The 23,367-nt window shown below is 37.9% G+C and overlaps 1 protein-coding gene across 1 annotated transcript in view; it reads left to right on the forward strand.

The window, feature by feature from the left end:
• The window catches only part of LOC123516403 (4'-phosphopantetheine phosphatase-like), a 504,510-nt gene that overhangs the window by 287,149 nt on the left and 193,994 nt on the right, over positions 1-23,367 (forward strand). The window contains exon 9 of the mRNA XM_045275659.1: positions 14,774-14,926. Coding sequence (XP_045131594.1) covers positions 14,774-14,926 — 153 coding nt within the window. The remainder of the gene's footprint in view (positions 1-14,773; positions 14,927-23,367) is intronic.

The following is a 23,367-nucleotide window of genomic DNA, read 5'->3' on the forward strand; positions in this document are numbered from 1 at the left end:
ATTCTAACTGGGGTCTTATTAAGGTACATAATATCTTCATCATTCCTTCATCTAGGTAGTGGAATGCAAGGCCAATATTTTGAAGCATGTTGTATGTTTTCCAAAAAATCTTGTTAATGTGTTTCTCCGGTGACAAGGTGTTTTGCACAGTTACTCCTAAGTCTTTCTCCTCATTGGTCTCTTTAATTTTCTCATCACCCAGCCTGTAATCCCTGTTTGGTCTGTATCTACTTCTTCCCATTTTCATAACATGGGTCTTGTCTATATTAAATTCCATCTGCCACTCCTTACTCCACTCATATATTTTATCAAGATCTTCCTGTAACTTGTTACAATCTTCCACATTCTTTACTCTCCTCATAATTTTAGTATCGTCCGCAAACATGTTCATGTAACTGTCAATTCCTACTGGCATATCATTAACATAAATCAAAAACATGATGGGACCCAGCACTGACCCTTGTGGAACTCCACTGGTTACCTTCTTCCACTCGGACTTCCTTCCTCTCACCACTGTTCTCATTTCTCTTCCCATTAAGTAATTTTCCATCCATTTTGCTAGTTTATCATTTACTCCTCCAATCATCTTTAGTTTCCACATCAGTCTATTGTGTGGTACTTTATCAAAGGCCTTTCTCAAGTCCAGGTAGATAGCATCCACCCATCCCTCTCTATGTTGTAGTATGTCAGTCACTCTTGAATAAAAACATAATAAATTGGATACACACGATCTTCCTTTTCTGAAACCAAACTGCCTTTCACTCAGAATGTTTTCACTTTCTAGATACTCACTCCACTTAGCTTTAATTACTTCTTCACATACCTTGCACAATATACTAGTCAACGATACTGGTCTATAATTTAGCGGTTCCATTCTACTACCATTCTTATATATAGGCACAATGTCAGCTCTTTTCCACTCTTTCGGGACTAATCCTGTTCGTATGGAGGTTTCCACAATATCAAATACTGGGTTCAACAATTGATCCTTACATTCATTTAGCAACCTCCCAGATATGCCATCAGGCCCCATTGATTTATTAATATCCAGATTGCTTATAATTTTCCTTACATCTTCCTTAGTAACCATGATGTCCTGCATTTGCTTTATTTCCGTAGGCCTTCCTCCCATAAAATGCTCCTCCTTTGTAAACACTTTGCAAAAGTTGTCGTTCAAAATTTCAGCTATATCTCCAGCATCTTCATATACTTCTTCCCTGTTTTTACCTTTTCTATTGCCTCCTTTTATTTAGTTTTCCATTTATGAATTTGTAAAACATTTTGGGTCACTATCACAGTTTTCCACCACCCTCTGTTCATATTCCTTCTGTGCTGTTCTCCTTACTTCAACATATCTATTCCTTGCTGTTTTGTAGACTTCTCTTGATAATACATCACTGTTTTTCTTAAGTTTCTTCCATGCCTTTTCTTTGTTCTTTTTGCTTCTTCACAATTTCTATTAAACCACTGTTTATTATTTAAAGTCCTCTTTCTGTGATATGGCACAAACTTTTCACAGCAGAGTTATACAAATCCATAAATTTATCGTATTTCAATTGCATATCCCTTTCCTGGTATACCACGGACCAGTCAATTTCATTAAAGAACTCCCTTATATGGTTATAATTTGCCCTAGTATAATTTAATTTTTCCTCCCTGTTCCACAATCTTATTCGTGCTTAATTCCGTATCCAGCTCAAAGCTTAGGACATCATGATCGCTTTTCCCCAAGGGACATTCATGTTCAATTTCCTCTTTTAGAGAGATTCCCCTGGTAAATACCAAATCCAACCTTGCTGCAACATCTTGTCCCCTGCACCTTGTTGGTGATCTCACCCACTGTGTCATCAAGTTATTTGTTGCTACCTTTAACAATTCTTCTGCCCACTCACCACCGTTCACCACTTCGTAGTCTTCCCACACTATTTCTTTGCAATTAAAGTCTCCAACTATCATCACTCTATCCTTTCTGATGAGTTCTTGCTTCATTCTGTCTAGAGTATTTCTCATCACCATTTGGTACTGTTCATATTCCCAAGCACTGGTTCTGGGTGGTATGTATACTGTTATAATATTAATGTCCCTCTTGCCATCTGTTATAAGCATACTTATCACTTCCTCATTTCTCTTACTATAGTTCACCTCCTTCACTATCAGATCTTCCTTAGTAAGAACCATTATACCACCACCTCCTTTATTTTTCTATCATTTCTCCATACTTTGTAGTGTTTTACAACAAACCAGTCTAGCTTTATTTCAGGCCTTAGCTTTGTTTCCACTACACACATTATGTCCGGTTCGTTATTTCTTAGGTAATCCATACATTCTAGCCTCTTAGACAGAAATCCATCTATGTTCGTGTAAGTCACTTTTATTCCATTCCTAGTCTCATTCTTCCATGTAATGCCTATTCCGTCTGTTTTATCCACCACTTCTTTAGCCTCCCATTTCTCATCCTCCAAAAAAACTTGGTCTTTTCCTCCTCTGTTCTTTCGTCATTCCTCTCTTCACTTCAGTTACAAGCTCCTTCATTTTCATTCGCTCATCTTGTGACATATTTCTTCTTATGTAAATTGTTTTGGTTTCCTCAGAGTCCTTAAGTTTCCAAGCCCTCCTCAACAAGGCCTCCGCTGCCACCTGAGACTTTAATTTCAATTTTAATGGTCTATTCTTGCCTTCCTCAAAAGCTCCCAATCTCACACTTTCTTCTACCTCAGCATATAGGTCCTCTTCTTCCACAGAGATCTTGTTCAGTAAAGACTTAATCCTGTCATTTTCCTTATCCCTCCTGTCCTGCCAGTTCCTGTTAGTTTCTTCCTCAATCCTATTATGATCACACATTTTTCTTTTCAGCAATATCTCTCACCACATACTCATTTTCCTTTAGTGCCTTTACCATTTCCTTCTGCGTAATCCCTTTATTTTCCTCTTCCTGCTTTTTTACTATCTCCCTAAACGACCTTTGTACCTCCTGATGTTCATGGTTCACTTCTTTCATCCTGGTATCAATTAGATTAAGGCATTCCTCCTTCCTCAAGTCCCCTTCGGATATCTTTATCTCCATTTCCCTGAGTTTAGCCTTCATTTCTTCACATTATTTCCTTAGTTGTTGGTTTTCTTTCTCCATCTCTACTTTTTCCTTCAATAGCTCTTTATTCGCTAACGTTAACAAATAGATATCTTTTTTGAACGAATCATTCTCGGCTAGAACTCTATCCAGTTTTTCTTCTATGGACAAAATGTTTAGGAACTTACTTTCCAGTGCCTGGATTCTTGCATCCATATCTAGTTTCTCCAGTCCTATTGGCGTAGTTATGAAACCTTCAAAGTCTCTGACTTGTCTAGACGCCTTTTTTTTGTTATCGTCAGCTGATTACGGCCAAAATAATCACCGCCCACACTCTCCTCTCAGGGATCACTCTCCATATCCCTCACTTTCAACACTAAGCGACAGTAGGACATTAACAGGACACTAACTTAGAGTTACCCGGGCCCTGTAAAACCATGGGTATTTTCTTTTTTCCCATCCGCAGCTGGAGACAAGCCGTCCTCTCTCAGCGACGGCGACAGTGTGTGTGTGTGTGTGTGTGTGTGTGTGTGTATTTACCTAGTTATATTTACCTAGTTGTAGTTTTACAGGGCTTGGGCTTTATGCTCGTGTGGTCCCGTCTCCATATCTACACTTATCCAATTTTTCTTTAAAACTATGCACACTCTTTGCTAACACCACTTCCTCACTCAAACTGTTCCAAGTCTCAACACATCTTTGCGGGAAACTAAATTTTTTTAACATCTCTCAGACATGGTCCCTTCCTTAGTTTCTTACTATGCGATCTTGTGCTTCTAAAGTCATATTCTTCTCTCAGGATCAGTTTCTCATTATCCACTTCATCCATTCCATTAATCAATTTATAAACTTGTATCAGATCCCCTCTCTCTCTTCTCTGCTCCAAGGTTGGTAGATCCATTGCCTTTAGTCTCTCCTCATATGCCATCCCTCTAAATTCTAGAACCATTCTTGTAGCCAATTTTTGTAGTCTCTCTAATTTTCTTATGTGTTTTTTTTTATGGGGAGTCCACACAACTCCTGCATATTCCAATCTAGGTCTTATTTTAGTACTTATCAATTTCTTCATCATTTCCTTGTCCATATAGTGAAATGCTACTCCAATATTACTTAGCAAATTATACGTCTCTCTAAAAATTCTATCAATATGGCTAACCGGATGATTATTTTCTTCTATTGTCACTCCCAAGTCCTTTTCCTTTTTACTTTTCTAGTTCTACTCCATCTCCCATCTTATAGATTCCCACTGGTCGTCTTTCACTTTTTCCCATTTCCATGACATGGCTTTTGTCCACATTGAATTCCATCTCCCATTTTTTGCTCCATTTCCAGATCTTGTTTAAGTCTTCCTGTAGTATTTCACAATCCTCTTTTTGTTTAATGACTCTGCACAGTTTCGCATCATCCAAACAGATTTATGTAGCTGTTCACTCCTCTGGCATGTCAATTATATATACGAGAAAAAGTATTGGTGCCAATACTGACCCCTGTGGCACTCTGTTGTCTACTGTTCTCCACTTGGACTTCATATCTTTAACTATCGTCCTTATTTCTCTCCCCCTTAAGTAATTCTTCATCCATCTCAATGTGCTTCCTTTTAAGCCACCCTTCTCTAACTTCCATAGTAATCTTTCATGTGGCACTTTATCAAAAGCCTTTTTTAGATCTAAATAAATACAGTCAACCCATCCCTCTCTCTCTTCTACTGTATCAACTATTCTAGAGTAGAAACTCAATAAATATGTCACACATGACCGACCTTTTCTAAAACCAAATTGGCTATTTGATAATATTTTGTTGTCTTCAAGAAACTCAATCCATTGTTTCTTTATTACTTTTTCACACATCTTGTATATTACACTAGTTAGTGATACCGGTCTGTAATTTAAAGGTTCTTCCTTCCTTCCGCTCTTATATATGGGAACCACCTCAGCTCTTTTCCACTCCACTGGCACTGTTCCAGTTTCTATTGAGCATTTTATGATGTTGTATAATGGACTTGATAGTTCTTCCCTACATTCTTTCAGTATTCTGCCTGAGACTTCATCCGGTCCCATTGCCTTTTCCTCATCCAATTCCATCATCAACTTTTTTATTTCAAGCTTGGTTACTTTATTCTCTTTCATATGGACAGTCTCTTTATTACCCTGTGGTCTTTCAAATTTGGATTCCTTAGTAAAGACCTCATGAAATTTACTATTTAACAGTTCTGCCATACTTTTTGGGTCTTCCACCATTCCATTTTCTCTTTTTAACCTTTCTATTGTTTCTTTTTGTCTTATTTTTTTCATTTATGAATCTGTAGAACAATTTTGGTTGTTCCTTACATTTTTCGACAATGTCCTTTTCATAGTTCTTTTCTTCTTCCTTTCTCACCTTAGCATATTCATTTCTTTCTGTTTTGAAGTTTTCTTTATTTTCTGGATTTCTGTTTCTTCTCCACCTTTTCCATGCTCCATCTCATTTCTCCTTTGCCCTAGCACATCTTGCATTAAACCAATCTTTCTTTCCTTCTTCTTTAGGTCTATATTTGAACATATTCCTGACCCCAGTTTTGTATATTTCAAAAATAAGTTATATTTCTCTTGAACCGTTAAAGAGTTTTCCATCTCCTACCAGTTTACGTTTTTAAAATAGTTCTTGAGATTCTCAATATCAGCCTTTCTGTAATTTAATCGGTCTCCTTTGTATGATTCATCTCTATCTTCCTTTCCTTCTTCTATATTCATTTCTAATATTACATGGTCACTCTTTCCCAATGGGCACTTGTATCTTAAATCATCGTTAATTGGTATATCCCTTGTAAAACTAGGTCTAATCTTGCCGGCTCATCGTTTCCTCTGAATCTGTGTTTTCCTTTACTCTTTGGACCATCAAATTATCTATCATTAGGTTCAGAATCTATCTCCCAGGCATTTTCCCCATACCACTTTCATAATTTGTGTGTGTGTGTGTGTGTGTGTGTGTTTGTGTAATTGTATTTACCTAATTGTAACATACGGAAAAGAGCTATGCTCGTGTTGTCCCGTCTCCATATCTATTAATGTCCAGCTTTTCTTAAAATCATGAATATTCCTTGCGTTGACCACTTCCACGTCTAAACTATTCCATGCTTCCACCCTTCTATGAGGAAGCTATATTTTTCACATCTCTCCTATAAGTGGCCATTTTAGTTTTTCCCATGCCCTCTCGACATTCTTTCATTCCACATACACAGATCTTCCCTATCCATTTTTCCATGCCAATCATCACTCTGTATATTGCTATCAGGTCTCCCCTTTCTCTTCTGTTTTCCAGGGTTGGAAGTTGCATTCTTTTCAGTCTGTCTTCATAAGTCAAATCTCTTAAGTCAGGCACCATTTTGTTGCAGCCCTCTGTACTTTCTCTAGTTTCCTTATGTGTTTCTTTAAGTTCGGAGCCCACTGTATTGTTGCATATTCAAGCCTCGGTCTTATCATTGCAGTAATTATTTTCTTCATCATTTCTTCATCTAAATATCGAACGCCACTCTTATGTTCCTCAATAAGTTCAATACTTCTCCAATTATTTTGTTTATATGTCTCTCTGGCGATAGGTCATTGGTAATTGTCACCCCAAGGTCTTTTTCTTCATGACTGGTTTTATGTCTTCATTTCCTATCTTGTACATACTCCTGATTCTTCTTTCACTCTTGCCAAACTCTATTTTCTTGCATTTTGTCGTGTTGAACTCCATTTGCCATGTACAGCTCCATTTCCATATTCTGTCCAAGTCTTCCTGGAGTAGTTCGCAATCTTTGTCACATCTCACTTTTCTTAACAATTTTGCATCGTCTGCAAATAGGCTCACATAACTGGACACCCCATCCACCATGTCATTTATGTAGACTGCGAACATTACTGGTGCCAACACTGATCCCTGTGGAACTCCACTCTCCACCAATCCCCATTCTGATGGTCTGTCCTTAATTATTGTTCTCATTTCTCTTCCTACCAAAAGTCTTCCATCCATTTTAGTAAACTGCCATGCACTCCTCCTACCATTTCAAGTTTCCAGATCAGTCTCTGGTGTGGTACCTTATCAAAGGCCTTTTTTAAATCCAGATATATTCCATCAGCCCAACCATCTCTTTCCTGTATTACATCTATCACCCTCGAATAGTAACATATCAGGTTTGTCGTGCATGAACGCCCTTTCTAAAACCAAATTGACACTCACAAAGTATGTCATTTTCTCCAAGAAGTCTGTCCATCTATTCTTCACCACCCTCTCACACATCTTAGCTACCACACTTGTAAGTGACACTGGTCTATAGTTCAATGGGTCTCTCTTGTTACCTGATTTATAGATTGGGACAATGTTAGCTCTTTTCCAGTCTTGGGGCACTACACCTTCCCTTAATGAGGCATCAATTACTTCACAAACTTTTTCTGCCAATTGCTCCTGCATTCTCTTAAAATCCATCCTGATACCCCATCAGGTCCCACAGCTTTCTCACTTCTAAACTCCCCATCATGTTCTTGATCTCCTCCACAGTTACTTGAAACTCCTTCATAATCCCTTTCTGTTCCATTACCAGTGGTTTGTCAAAAGCAGTCTCCTTTGTGAATACCTTCCGAAAGCATCCATTCATAGCCTCTGCCATTTCCTGGGATCTTCACTGCATACTCCATTTACTTCTAAACTTTCAATACTTTCTCTATTTTTGATGTTGTTGTTCACATGTCTGTAAAAAGCCTTGGTTGGTCTTTACATTTATCAATTATATCCTTTTCTTGTTTCTTTCTTTCTTCTCTTCTAATCAACACATATTCATTTCTTGCTCTTTTGTAACTTTCCCACTGCTTAATCCGTCTTTTCCTTCTCCACCTCTTCCATGCATCCTCTTTTCTTGTTCTAGCCTTTTCACATCTATCGTTAAACCAGTCCTGCTTTCCAACTTCTCTATGTTGTCTTATTGGTACAAATTTTTCTCACCTTCTTTGTATATTTTTATAAATTCCTTCCACTTTTCATTTGCTCCTTAGCACTCTTGAATTTCATCCAATTTGTCTCTTGAAAGAATTTCTTTAGGTTTCCAAAATCTGTCTTGGCATAATTCCATCTTCCCACTTTATATTCTTCATTTCTTCTAGATTTCTCTTCGTCTATCACCTTGAACTCCAAAACTGCATGATCACTCTTTGCTAAAGGGCACTCCACCCTCATCTCCTCAATGACCATTGGCTCTGTACTAAAGACCAAGTCCAGTCTTGACGATGCTCCCTCTCCTCCAAACCTAGTATCTTCTTTGACCCACTGAGTTAACACATTTTCCATTGCCAGTGTCAATAGTGTATTTCCCATGTTGTCTCTGATCCTTCCATTGACCAGTCCTCCCAACACACCTCTTTACAATTAAAATCTCCCATCATTATAGTTCGTTCACAGCCACCCAACATTTCTTCCAGACATGTTCCTGTATCACTTATCATTTCTTCATATTCCTGTACTGACCATGCATTTGTCTTAGGTGGTACGTACACCACTATGTAGTGCCTCTTTTTCCTTCATTAGTTTCTGTTCTGATCTTTAGCACTTCTGCCTTTCCCATACCTTCTTTCACTTGATCCACCTTTATATCTTTTTTAACCAGCAACATCACTCCTCCTCCCATCTTACCTACTCTATTTCTTTTCCAAACATTATATTTCCTTCTCCAACCATCATCAGGTCTTCTCCTCTCTCAGTTTTGTTTCAGTAAGACCCACAATATCTGGGTTCTTGTCCCTCAAGTAATCGTTGAGTTCTAAAATCCCGATATCACTCCATTTATGTTGGAATACATTACATTCCGCTCATACGTAAGTTTCTTTAGTCCTTTCTTACTGTACTTTTCTGGGTTATGAACCACTTCCTCAGTCTCATATCCAAGATTCTCCAGAAAAACTCTTTCTTCTCCTCTTCTGTCCTCTCTTCATTTTTTTTCAAAGCCTCCTTTCTCAACTCATTTAACATTTCTCTTTCCTTTTCACCGAGATCTCTTCTCAACCAAATCTTCCTTGTTGTTTCCTGCTGGGCTAGCCTCCATGACTTCTCCACCAATTCATCTACATCCTTTTGTGACTGTGTGTGTGTGTGTGTGTATTTACCTAGTTGTAGTTTTACAGGGCCTGGGCTTTATGCTCGTGTGGCCCCATCTCCATATCTACACTTATCCAATTTTATTTTAAAACTATGCACATTCGTTGCTGACACCACTTCCTCACTCAAACTGTTCCAAGTCTCAACACATCTTTGTGGGAAACTATATTTTTTTTACATCTCTCAGACATCTTCCTTTCCTCAGTTTCTTACTATGCGATCTTGTGCTTCTAATGTCATATTCTTCTCTCAGGATTAGTTTCTCATTATCCACTTGATCCATTCCGTTAATCAATTTATAAACTTGTATCAGATCCCCTCTCTCTCTTCTCTGTTCCAGGGTTGGTAGATCCATAGCTTTAGTCTCTCCTCATATGTCATCCCTTTAAATTCTGGAACCATTCTTGTAGCCATTTTTGTAGTCTCTCCAATTTCTTATGTGTTTCTTTTATGGGGTCCACACACTCCTGCATATTCCAATCTAGGTCTTATTTTAGTACTTATCAATTTCTTCATTATTTCTTTGTCTATATAGTGAAATGCTAATCCAATATTCCTTAGCAAATTATATGTCTCTCTGAAAATTCTATCAATATGGCTTATCAGTTGATTGTTTTCTTACATCGTCACTCCCAAGTCCTTTTCCTTTATTACTTTTTCTAGTTCTACTCCATCTCCCATCTTATAGATTCCCACTGGTCGTCTTTCACTTTTCCCATTTCCATGACATGGCTTTTGTCCACATTGAATTCCATCTCCCATTTTTTACTCCATTTCCCGATCTTGTTTAGGTCCTCTTTTTGTTTTATGACTCTGCAGAATTTTGAATCGTTCGCAAACAGATTTATGTAGCTGTTCACTCCTCTGGCATGTCGTTTATACATATGAGAAAAAGTATTGGTGCCAATACTGACCCCTGTGGCACTCCACTGTCTACTGCTCTCCACTTGGACTTCATATCTTTAACTACCGTACTTATTTCTCTCCCCTCAAGTAATTTTTTATCCATCTCAATGTGCTTCCTTTTAAGCCACTCTTCTCTAACTTCCATAGTAATCTTTCATGTGGCACTTTATCAAATGCCTTTTTTAAATCTAAATAAATACAGTCAATCCATCCCTCTCTCTCTTGTACTTTATCAACTATTCTAGAGTAGAAACTCAATAAATTTGTTACACACAACCGACCTTTTCTAAAACCAAATTGGCTATTTGATAATAATTTGTTGTCTTCAAGAAACTCAATCCATTGTTTCTTTATTACTCTTTCACACATCTTGCATATTACACTAGTTAGTGATACCGGTCTGTAATTTAAAGGTTCTTCCTTCCTTCCACTCTTATATATGGGAACCACCTCAGCTCTTTTCCATTCTACTGGTACTGTTCCATTTTCTATTGAGCATTTTATGATATTGTATATAGGACTTGCTAGTTCTTCTCTACATTCTTTCAGTATTCTGCCTGAGACTTCATCCGGTCCCATTGCCTTTTCCTCATCCAGTTCTGTCATCAACTTTTTATTTCAAGCTTGGTTACTTTAATCTCTTTCATATGGACAGTCTCTATTACCCTGTGGTCTTTCAAATTTGGATTCCTTAGTAAAGACCTCTTGAAATTTACTATTTAACAGTTCTGCCATACTTTTGGGTCTTCCACCATTCCATTCTCTCCTTTTAACCTTTCTATTGTTTCTTTTTGTCTTATTTTTCCATTTATGAATCTGTAGAACAATTTTGGTTGTTCCTTACATTTTTCGACAATGTCCTTTTCATAGTTCCTTTCTTCTTCCTTTCTCACCTTAGCATATTCATTTCTTGCTGTTTGAAGTTTTCCTTATTTTCTGGATTTTTTTTTCTCCACCTTTTCCATGCTCCATCTCTTTTCTCCTTTGCCCTAGCACACCTTGCATTAAACCAATCTTTCTTTCCTTCTTCTTTAGGTCTATATTTTGGGACATATTCCTGACTCCTGTTTTGTATATTTCCAAAAATAAGTTATATTTCTCTTGAACCGTCTTTAAGTTTTCCATCTCCTCCCAGTTTATGTTTTAAAATAGTTCTTGAGGTTCTCAATATCAGCCTTTCTGTAATTTAATCGGTCTCCTTTGTATGATTTGTCTCTATCTTCCTTTCCTTCTTCTATATCCATTTCTAATATTACATGGTCACTCTTTCCCAATGGGCACTTATATCTTATATCATCGTTCATTTGTATATCCCTTGTAAAACTAGGTCCAATCTTGCCAGTTCATCATTTCCTCTGAATCTTGTGTTTTCCTTTACTCTTTGGACCATCAAATTATCTATCATTAGGTTCAGGAATCTATCTCCCCAGGCTTCTTCCCCCATACCACTTTCATAATTTTCCCAGTCCACCTCCTAACAGTTGAAATCTACTAATATCACTTTTTTCCTTTCTTTAATGATTCTCATAAGACTCCTTATTGTGTCATTTATCATGTGTTTTTATTCTTGATTGGTCCATGAATTTGTTTTTGGTGGCACATATGTTCCAATGTTTGTTAATTCTTTTTTATTAATATGTATCTTAATATACAGTATTTCTGATTTTCCTTCCCCAAACTCCACTTCATTTACCACCATCTCTTTCCTTAACATCATTATGATTCTTTTCTCCTCTTTACTCCATATATTATACCTTTTATCTATGTCTATTTTTATTGCCTCATTTAACTTTGTTTCCACCAGGCATACAATATCTGATTCTTCTTTCTTTATGTAATCTCTTAATTCTAATTTACTTGATATAATTCCATCTATGTTCGTATACATAATTTTTAATCTCGTTCTTATAATTTTTAGTTAAACTTGCTCCATTTTTTTTTTCTTCCTTCTCTTTTATATAGCATTTCCTTATCCTGTCTCCTATAATTTTCCAAAAAAATGCCTTTTTCTCCTCATCTGACCTTTCATTATTTTTTTCCCTTGATTCTGCCACCAGTTCGTTGTGTCTCTTCCCTTCCTCCTCATTTCTATATATTTATATATATATATATATATATATATATATATATATATATATATATATATATATATATATATATATATCTTTGCAACCTTGTGTTTCTCTGAGTTTTGTTTTTCTATATAGTATGTTTCCTGTTGCTGCTTGTGAATTTAGTAATATCTTAATTGGTCTCACTGTTCCTTCTTGATATGGTCCCATTCTATGGATTTCTTCTACTTCCTCATCTAAGTTCTGTCTTTCCTCATCATTTAGATGTTTTAGTAGGTCTTTTATTGATTTCATTTCGTCCTTTTCCCTTCTTGGTCTATATTTAACGTTTTTTTCTTTCAGGCCAAAAATAATTACACTTTTTTTTTTCCACAATTTCTCTAACTAAATTTTCTTTCTTCTTAAGGACTCCTATCATTTTGTTTGTCATATTTTAATCTCTTTCTTTTAACTGTTCTTGAAATACTTCCTGAAATGATTCCTTGTCTTTCTTATCTTGGATTCTCCATGCCTATACTTCTTTTTTAATCACGTCTTGTACTTTTTCCCCTTCTTTGTTAACTAGATCTTTCAGGTCCTCTTTTTCTTTCTCGGCTTTACCGAGTCCTTCTTCCATCAATTTCTTTTAGTTAGCTACTTCCTTTTTTAATTCTTCATTTTCTGCTCCTAGCCTAGTTTTGTTTTCTTCCACTCTTTTTATCCTTTCTTTCAATTTCTGGAGCTTTTTTTCCTGTTCATTGTCTTTCATTCTCATACTCTCTTTTATCCATTTATCTAATTTACGTTCAATAGTCAACACTCTATTGAATAGCAAAGTATGTGCCGTATCAAAGCCTTCAAATGCTCTTTCACCCTCACCAACATAGTCATCATCATCTTTCATTCTTTCCCGTGTCTCATACCCACATTTAGATGGAATCTCTTCCTTACTCATGATTTTGTAACACTGTATTCATGAAAACGATTCTGCACTACTCGCCCAGGCCACTGCAAATCCAAACAACAGGTAGTGGAGATCACCTGATTCTCGGAGCGATGGTACTGCATCCTTCCTCGACTGCGTCTTGTGTATTTACCTATTTGTGTATTACAGGGCCCGAGCTAAGCTCTCTGTGTCCTGTCTCCTTGTCTGCTCCTGTCATATCTCTCTTTCATCTGATCGACACACACCGCATCAACGACATCACTGCTCAGTTTATTCCACTTATCAATACTATGACGCGGGAAACTGTACTTTCTCACGTCATTTAAACAGATGTCTTTTATTAGTTTTTTTCCATGTCTTCGGAGATGATTACTTGTGGTCACCTTTATCAATTATCTGTCCAATACGTCAATCTTGTTCACCAATTTATACATAGTTATCATGTCACCCCTTGTTCTTCTCTCTTCTAATGTGGTCACCCCCAGCTCCCTCAGTCTTTCCTCATTGTCTAACTCCTTGAATCCTGGTACCATCCTTGTTGCCAGCCTCTGTACCCTTTCCACCTTCTTCACATTTTTCTTCATATGCAGTGACCAGACACATGCTGCATACTCTAACTGGGGTCTTGTTAAAGTGCATAGTATCTTCATCATTCCTTCATCTAGGTAGTGGAATGCAAGACCAATATTTTGAAGCATGTTATATGTTTTCAAAAATATCTTGTTTATGTGTTTCTCCAGTGACAGTGTTTTGCACGGTTACCCCTAAGTCTTTCTCCTCATTGGTCTCTTCAATTTTCTCATCTCCCAGCCTGTAATCCTTGTTTGGTCTGTATCTACTTCTTCCTATTTTCATAACATGGCTCTTGTTTATATTAAATTCCATCTGCCACTCCTTACTCCACTTATATATTTTATCAAGATCTTCCTGTAACTTGTTACAATCTTCCACACACTTTACTCTCCTCATAATTTTAGTATCGTCCGCGAACATATTCATGTAACTGTCAATTCCTACTGGCATATCATTAACATAAATAAAAAACATGATGGGACCAAGCACTGACCCTAGTGGAACTCCACTGGTTACCTTCCTCCATTCAGACTTCTTTTCTTTCACCACTGTGTGTGTATTTACCTGGTTGCTTAGTTTTGGTTTATGAGAGGAGGAGGCTAGCCAGTGTTGTCCCATCTTGATATTTACTAGTATCCATTCTCTCTCTTTAAACCAAGTACTATTGTCCTAGCCTGTACTGTCTTTTTGCAGTTATGGAAACTTCTTCGTTTTAATATTCCATTTGCACTTTCCCTTCCTCTACTTCAGGTCATATTTTCTTGCAGTTTTGTGATCTCATACCATTAGGTTTCCATGATCTAAATGACCAATTCCTGACATGACTTTGTACAAAATGGTTAGTGTATGTCAGTGTATTAATTGTACACAAGACCAATAATAGCTATGCCTCGATAAACAATAAACAATACATTGAAGAAAAATTTTTGTTCATTGTTATTTTCTGTTCAACTAGAACTTTATTTTTGTTTTGTCAGATGTGAAATGTGATCATAATTTTTTTTTTTTTTTTTTTTTTTTTTTTTTTGTTTCATGAAAAGAACTGGTACATATATTTACTATTTGTTCTTTTGATGAAGAACAATACAAATTCCAATGTATTTATTTCTTTCACTCTGTCATCATCAGGGACTATTGGTTGTCCTGCTTTGAAGGTTCCCTTGGAAGTTTTGTGGACCGAGCCATCTCCTCTCAGCCCAACATTCCAGACAGTCAAGAGAGAGCAAACAAATTTCGAGATAAATATCTTCAACGATTATGCAACTTAAAAAACCATCCTTTGTAAGTATTAAGAAATTTGAAAAAAGGATAATTAATTATATTTTCTTTATACTTTATTATTGTGTGTAGAATTTCCTTTTATAGATAGAAACATTAAAAAATGTGCTAAAAAATGCTCAAAATACACTAAATGAGAAAACTCTAAAACAGTATTTGGATTAAGTTTAATTTATAGTTTTAAGATTATCACAAATAGTAGGCACAGTTAATATATATGTATATATGCTTGGTAGGTGTAATGTATTTGAAAACCATTCTCATTTAAATATGTTAGCCATCTCATCAGATCTAGGGAGAATTGGTAACACCTTTCTGTTGCAATGCACTGATGTCCTGGGCTACACATGCAACTTAAATGGCTGCCTCAACATGCCTCATATCTTTTCAGAGAGGGTGCTTGCTATTTTTTTTATCCATTTTCTCTCCAGTTTATAAATGATAATCCTTTTTCAACTCTCCTGCCAATATGCTGAAGATGAAGCAACTGACAAAGATTCAGATAAAGTTTATATATGGTCTGTACAAGTAAATCTAATATGGAGGCAGTGGCGTAGTGGATAAGATGGTGAGCATGGGATCAAGTAGACGTCCAAGCGTAGGTTCGAACCCCACCACATACAGCCTTAAACACTTTGCCATTTCTCAAGTGGTTTAAAGTTACCTACATGTCACCATGATACCCAGGTTCTAGGTGGTTACACCCAAGATGAGCTTTGGTGGTGAGATGGGCCCTAATATGGTTACCACTATAAACGAAATTGCCTGCACCACTAATGGGCGGAAGCTGAACAGCGCTTCCTACACACTCTTCAAGTGATCCTACAGGCGCATTAGGCTTAACGAAAAAAAAAAAAAAAAGAGAATTCTGAGTGTTATCTGAAGACAACTATTACAGCAAAGGAACTGAAGCAAAAGAACCCTGAGTTATCTAATGACTCTGCAGTATGTATAGATTTCCCTTGTTTTACAATTGAGTTATGTTCCTGAAACCCAGATCAAATAACGAGTGATCGAATAGTGAACTTAAGGTTCAATACAATTTAATTTAATGGGGCCTAATTTGTATGAAGAGATAGAGAACACTTTTCCATGCCATTTAAGGTGGTAGTGTTATAGGCTCAATTTTTTCCCCCTATAGGCCTATATCTACTGGCAAAGGAGAAAAATGAGCTTCAATTAAATTAGCAGGAGCCACTTGGAAGCAAGTCTGGCCAGCAATTCACAGCCTTAAGAGTCTCTCCATTTCCTCCATTATTGGCTTCCTCTTCCTCATTAGCATCTTTGCCATTAATGTAGAAGCTGTTTCACCAGGTTTCTTCATATTTGTTGCTTGTTTGATGATGGTGGAGATAGTGAATTGGGGCAACTGCAGGGTTCTTGCGATAAAATTGGCTTCCTAACTTCCTCATGGCACTTAACAATTGCAAGATTTTTCTTTAAAGATAAGCTTTTCCTTGATCTTTTGTCCTTCAATTCATTAGCACTACATGTTGCAGGCTGCTTGGAAAACATCACACTTGCATCACTCATGATACCCAACAAACGCTGGCGACTGAACACAAATTATCTTGATTTTAATCTTGATGCTTGAGATTGCTCCAGAGTTAGGCCTTTGGATCAGTAACTCCTATAGAGGAAAAAAAAAAAAGCAAGCAGAAAAGAGCAGTATTCTGTTCACTAATTATTCCTACATCTAGCAGGAATGAGTTTCAATGGGTGGCAGCAAGATAAAGAGAATACTCTCTTTAACTTGGGCTGTGGTGTGGGTGGCAATGCAATTGCGGTGTTGATTACATTTGCTTGTTCAGTTAAAATTAGATACATCAGCCCGGACAACGGAAAATGAGTGAGTGGACATAATTCATAACAATCAGAAAATTTAAATAGTGAACAATGAGGCATTGAATAGTGAGATTATTTGAGATGATTTTAACACAAATCCATTTTTTTCAAACCTTTGATAACAAAGCACCACTGACAAACAGGGATAAAGCTCACACATCAAGATAAGACATGAAGCAGTGGAGGAAATAGTATTCTTAATCCTAAAATAAATTTTTTCACATATAAAAACTGCATCCACAGCACAAAAGGATAACACCAATATTCCTTTTATTAAATGGTCTCCCATGGCTACCTTGATAGTTCATACACAGTAGATTCTTAAGTTACTAGCACCTGACCTACAAGGTATGATCCATTGCTTGGTCAGCTTTTTTGGTTTGACTTACAAGCCAAAATTTTAGTGTGAGCTAGCTCCAGGTTTATTTTCTTATTTATTTATTCATTTATTTTTTTTTTTTAATGTAAGAGGGAGAATTGCCAAGGGCAAAAAAGAAAAAGTATTAGAAAAAAAGTCCCACTGGAATTGCAGTCTTCATAAAAGATTTAAAAAGAATTAGTCAAAATTCAATGACAAGTGTCTTGATACCTCCCTCTTGAAAGAAGTTATGTTGTAGGAAGATGGAAATACAGAAGCAGGCAGGGAGTTCCAAAGTTTACCAGTGAAAAGTATGAATGATTGAGAATACTGGTTAACTCTTGTATTAGAGGGTTGAACAGAATAGGGATGAGAGGAAGAAGAAGCCTTGTGCAGTGAGGCCATAGGAGGAGGGGAGACATGCAGTTAGCTAGATCAATAGAGTAGTTACCATGAAAATAGCTATAAAAGATAGAAAGGGATGTAATATTTCAGCGGTGAGAAAGAGGCTGAAGGGTCAGAGGAGGGGAATTGATGAAATAAAAAGCTTTTGACTCCACCCTATCTAATAAAGCTGTGTGAGTGGAACCCCCAAACATGTGAAAAGTACTCCATACAAGGATGGATAAGGCCCTCGTACAGAGTTAGCAGTTGGAGGGGTGAGAAAAACTGGCAGAGATATCGCAAAATGCCTAACTTCATAAAACCTGTTTTAGCAAGAGATGAGATGTGAAGTTTCCAGTTAAGATTACGAGTAAAGGACAGACTGATGATATTTAGTGTGGAAGAAGGAGACAGTTGAGTGTCATTGAGGAAGAGGGGATAGTTGTCTGGAAGGTTGTGTCAAGTTGATAGATGGAGGAATTGAGTTTTTGAGCATTGAAAACTACTAAGTTTTCTCTGCCCCAGTCAGAAATCTTAGAGAGATAAGAAGTCAGGTGTTCTATGGTGTCCCTACGTGATCCGTTGACTTCCTGAAGGGTTGGTCGTCACTGAAAGGACATGGAAAGATGCAGGGTGGTATCATCAGCATAGGAATGGATAGGGCTAGAAATTTGGTTAAGAAGGTCATTAATGAATAATAGAAAGAGAGTGGTTTACAGGACAGAATCCTAAGGAACACCACTGTTAATAGATTTAGGAGCAGAACAGTGGCTGTCTATCACAGCAGCAATAGAACGGTTGGAAAGGAAACTTGAGATAAAGTTGCAGAGAGGATAGAAACTAGGAGGGCAGTTTTGAAATCAAAGCTTTGTGCCAGACTCTATCAAAAGCTTTTGATGTGTCTAACACTATAGCAAAAGTTTCACCGAAATATCTAAAAGAGGATGACCAAGACTCATTAAGGAATGCCAGAAGGTCACTAGTAGAGCGACCTTGACAGAAGCCAAACTGGCAATCAGATAGAAGATTGTGAAGTGACAGATGTTTATGAATATTCCTATTGAGGATAGATTAAAAAACTTCAGACAAGAAAGAGATTAAGGCTATAGAACGGTAGTTTGAGGGATTAGAATGGTCACCCTTTTTAGGAACAAGCTGAATGTAGGCAAACTTTCAGCAAGAAGGAAAGGTAGAAGTAAATAATCATAGTTGAAAGAGTTTGGCCAGGCAAGGTTCAAGCACGAAAGCACAGTTTTTGAGAACAATAGGAGGGACCCCATCGGGACCATAAGACTTCTGAGGGTTTAGGCCAGCGAGGGCATGGAAAACATCATTATGAAGAATTTTGATTGAAGACATGAAATATTCAGAGGGAGGAGGAGAGGAAGGACAAGCCCAGAATCAACCAAGGTGGAGTTTTTAGCAGAGGTTTGAGAGAAGAGTTCAGCTTTAGAAACAGATGAGATGGCAGTGGTGCCTTCAGGATGAAATAAAGGAGGGAAGGATTAAGAAGTAAAGTTATTGGAGATGTTTTTTGGCTAGATACCAGAAGTCTCGAGGGGAGTTAGAGTTTGAAAGATTTTGACATTTTTTATTTATGAAGGAGTGTTTGGCAAGTCGAAGAACAGACTTGGCATGATTCTGAGCAGAAATATAAAGTGCATGAAATTCGGGAGATGTAAGGCCCAAGTACCTTTTGTGGGCAACATCTTTATTATGTGTAGCATGAGAACAGGCTGTGTTAAACCAAGGTTTTAAGGCTTAGGTTGAGAAAAAGAATGAGGAATGTATGCCTCCATGCCAGACACTATCACCTCCGTTATGCATTCAGTACATAGAGATGGGTCTCTGACATGTAAACAGTAATCATTCCAGGGAAAATCAGCAGGCAGAGGCCCCTCTGCTTTGAAGGATTCTGAGGAGGGATTGGAGAAATAGGACAAGATACAGAAATGAGAGTGTGATCGGAGGAGCCCAACAGAGAAGATAGGGAAACAGCATAAGCTGAAGGATTAGAGGTAAGGAAGAGATCAAGAATGTTGGGCGTGTCTCCAAGATGGTCTGGGTGTAGGGTGTTGCACCAGTGTCTCTAGGTCATGGAGGATAGCAAAGTTGAAGGCTAATTTATCAGAATTGTCAGTGAAGGGAGAGAAAAGCCAAAGCTGGTGGTGAACATTGAAATATACAAGGATGGAGATCTCTGTGAAAGGGTAGAGGGACAGAATGTGCTCCACTTTGGAAGCTAAATAGTCAAAGAATTTACTATAGTCAGAGGAGTTAGGGGAAAGATAGACAGCACAGATAAATTTAGCTAGAAAGTGACTGTTGAGAGTAAGCCAGATGGTGGAAACCTTGGAAGATTCAAGAGCATGGGCTCAAGAGCAAGTTAAGTCATTGTGCACATAGATGCAACATCGAGCTTTGGAACGAAAATGAGAATAGAGAAAGTAGACAGAACAGAGAAGGAGCTACAGTAAAGCCCCGCACTTGACAAATTAATTAGTTTGGTGAAACTATCGCTAAATACGAATTTTGCCATGCACCAGTTCTTTATACCATATAAATTGCCTAAAAAATGCCTCAATCGGTCTTTAGTCATTGCTAAAGTCCCCCTTTTGACCCCTAGAATACCATCTTTTGAGCTGAAATAAAATCTTTTGCCTTCACATATTAAAACACATGTACAAAACAGACCAATAAACAATAAATAAAGCTAATAAGACATGGACATGATATGAAGGCTGTAACTTTCATTCTTCCACCTGTTTCCCTCGCCCACTTTCGTCCTTGCCACCACTACCATTGTCATTACCCCACCGGAAACAACTGTTGCGCTGGTAAAGGCTATGTTGGCAGTAAATCACCAGAATTCGTTCCCACGCTAACAGAACAGTGGCTGAAGGGAACTCTCACACTGAGTTCTGATAGGTTTAGACTTTAGAGAGAGGTCTGACGTCACTGGGGAGCTGCATGGTTCGCTGTGGGGCCACCAGGGGACCGCCAAGTTTGAATTCAAATCGCCAAGCGTGCACTCGGTAGTCTGTGGCCACCCTACCGCCAAAAGTGAACTTCGCCAAGCTGAGATTCACCAAGTGTGGGGGCTTACTGTAGTACTGTCAGTTAGCTCAGACAGCTGTGTTTCGATAAGGAAAAGAAAATGAGGTTTAGTAGAGGAGAGGTGGTGTTCTACAGATTGAAAATTAGATCTAAGACTGCGAATGTTGCAGAAGTTAATGAAGGAAAAGTTAAGGGAGGTGTCAAGACATTTAGGGTCGCCAGTGATAGAGCAGCCCAACCTGAGGGACATTTTTGGTCCCCTCCCCAGAAGGGGGCCACAAGGCTGGATTTGGAATTAACTTTTTTTAATTTTTTATTTTAAGTGAAGGGTGTGTGTGTGTGGTAAGTGCATGTAGTTGTATGAAGAGTAGGAGAGTTGTATTTAGAAGGCAGGCTGTGACTGCCCCCTTGAGTTTTGAGACACAAAGGGAAACATTCAGTGAGATCACAAGTAGCTTTAATGGAGAGTTCACAGCACCCCCCTGAACTAGTGCTATTAGACCTTGCTGGGAGTAAATTATTGTTTTGGTAAGTGTCTATTACCTCCTTCAGTCAGTGATTGACACAGCAAAAGTCTAGCATCCCACATCCAACATGTTCGATTCAAGTGTTTATTTATTTGTTTTTTTTTTTTGCCATTGAAGAGTTCCTAATGTTGTACTAGTATTTTGTGCTTTTTTTCTTTTGCAGTTATTTAGCTAATTTTCTTTTGTCTGACCATGGGTCCTAAACAAGTGACAATATATAATGACATATGCTTAACTCCCAAAACATTCTGAAAAGATGGATGAAACAAACCTCCTTCAACAGCTATTTTGTAAAATGCCATGCAGATGAAAAAGAGGAAAGCTTGGCAAAAAGGCAAAAAGCAGTGAAGAAAACTGGGTTAAATAAAAAATAAAAAAACTGAGGCAATTAAGTTCAGCAATTAAGTGTATGATTAAGGGAGTAACAAGTAAAGTAGTTCAGCAATTATGTGGGTTTATGGGGAACAAAAGTAACAGAAAAGAATACTGAACTGAATAAGCTCTTCTGCATACCTCCACCCTCTGCCTCCACCAGTAACTTCCATTTGCTTAATTCATCAGATCTCCTAGATAGATATACTTTATAAAACCAATTTATTTATCTACATTCTCTCTTGTTTTTATTAGGGTGTTTTTGGGGTGGCTGAACATAAGAAAAGAGGGAAGCTGCAAGAGGCTGCAGGCCAACATGCAGCAGTCCCTGTATGATTAACACTACTTAATTCCATCTATCATCCCCATCCACGAACTTATCTAGTCTTCTTTTAAAGGTCCTCATTGATTCAGCCCTGACTACATGACTACTGAATCCATTCCACTTATTAACCACTGTTTGAAAATCAGTTTCTTCCCATTTCTCTCCTAATCCTGAACTTTTCAAGTTTAAACCCATTACTTTTGGTTCTCTCCCTGCTACTAATCCTAAGAACTTCATTCATGTCCCCTTTGTTAAAATCCTTATACCACTTAAAATACTTCTGTCAGGTCTCCTCTTAACCTATGCCTCTCTAAGGAATGCAGATTGAGTTTTCAGTCTCTTCATAGGGAATATCCCTCATCCTCTGTATCTTTTTAGTCATCCTCCTTTGCATTGACTCTAATAGAGCTATATCCTTGCTATAAGGTGGACCAGAACTGTAATGCATAGTCAAGATGTGGCCTCACCAGTGCTAAGTATAATTTTAGTATTATTTTGGGACTTCTGCTTTTAACACTTCTAAAAATTAATCCTAGTACCCTATTTGCTTTATTTCTAGCCTTAATACATTGTTTCCTCTGGTCGAGATTAGAGCTATGACTCCTAAATCTTTCTCATACTTGGAACTTCCTAGTGCCTCGTTATTTATCTTGTACATATTTTGTGGATTATCTTTACTTACTATCAGTACTATGCACTTGTTAGTATTGAACTGCATCTGCCATTTATCTGTCCATTCTTTCATCCTTTCCAAGTCTGCCTGCAAGGCAATGGCATCCAAGTCTGATCTAATTGATCTACCTATCTTAGTGTCCAGCCTCAGAACAAGTATCAAAGTCAGCCAATGGACGGATAAAAGAGCCAAGTTCCGTGAATCGTGGCCAATCTGCCTTGTCTAAAACACAGCGTGGGGGCAGGACTGTGGCTCAGATTCCACAGTTTCCATTAAAACTGGAAAGTGGTCACTACCATGTAAATCAGGTAGGACCCGCCAATTAAAATCAAGGAAAGAATTAGATGTGCAGAGAGAAAGATCGAGAGTTGTAAAAGTGGACTGTGAAAATGTGTAACATCCCCAGAATTTAAACCTCCAATCCCTCATCTTCAATAAAAGAAGTGAGTAAAACCCCACGAGGATTACTAGCACCTTCATCCCACAAAGGGTGACGGCTGTTAAAATCCCCTAGCAGGAGGAAAGGCGGAGCTAGGTTGAGCACTAGAGCATCAAGACCTTCCCTGGAGACAGGAACCTGAGGAGGGAGATAGAGACTACAAATAGTGTAATATCATCCCAGAAAGGCTTTGATAGCAACTACCTGAAGGGGAGAACTAAGTTGCAAAGGGACAGCAGGTATATCCTGACGGACTAGGATAGCTGTGCCACTGTGATGGCCCTGTTCAGGGAAAGGAGTGCTAAAAAAGGCACGATAGCCAGAAGGACTAGAATAAGTACTATCACCAAGCATAGTCTCCTGTAGAGCGACACAGGCTGGAGAGAACTCCGATAGTAAAGCTCGGAGCTCCCCCCACAAGGTGCGAAGACCTCTACAGTTCCACTGTAGAAGCTTGAAGATAA

The sequence above is a fragment of the Portunus trituberculatus genome, chromosome 41, assembly GCF_017591435.1.
Source record: "Portunus trituberculatus isolate SZX2019 chromosome 41, ASM1759143v1, whole genome shotgun sequence".
NCBI lineage: Eukaryota > Metazoa > Arthropoda > Malacostraca > Decapoda > Portunidae > Portunus > Portunus trituberculatus.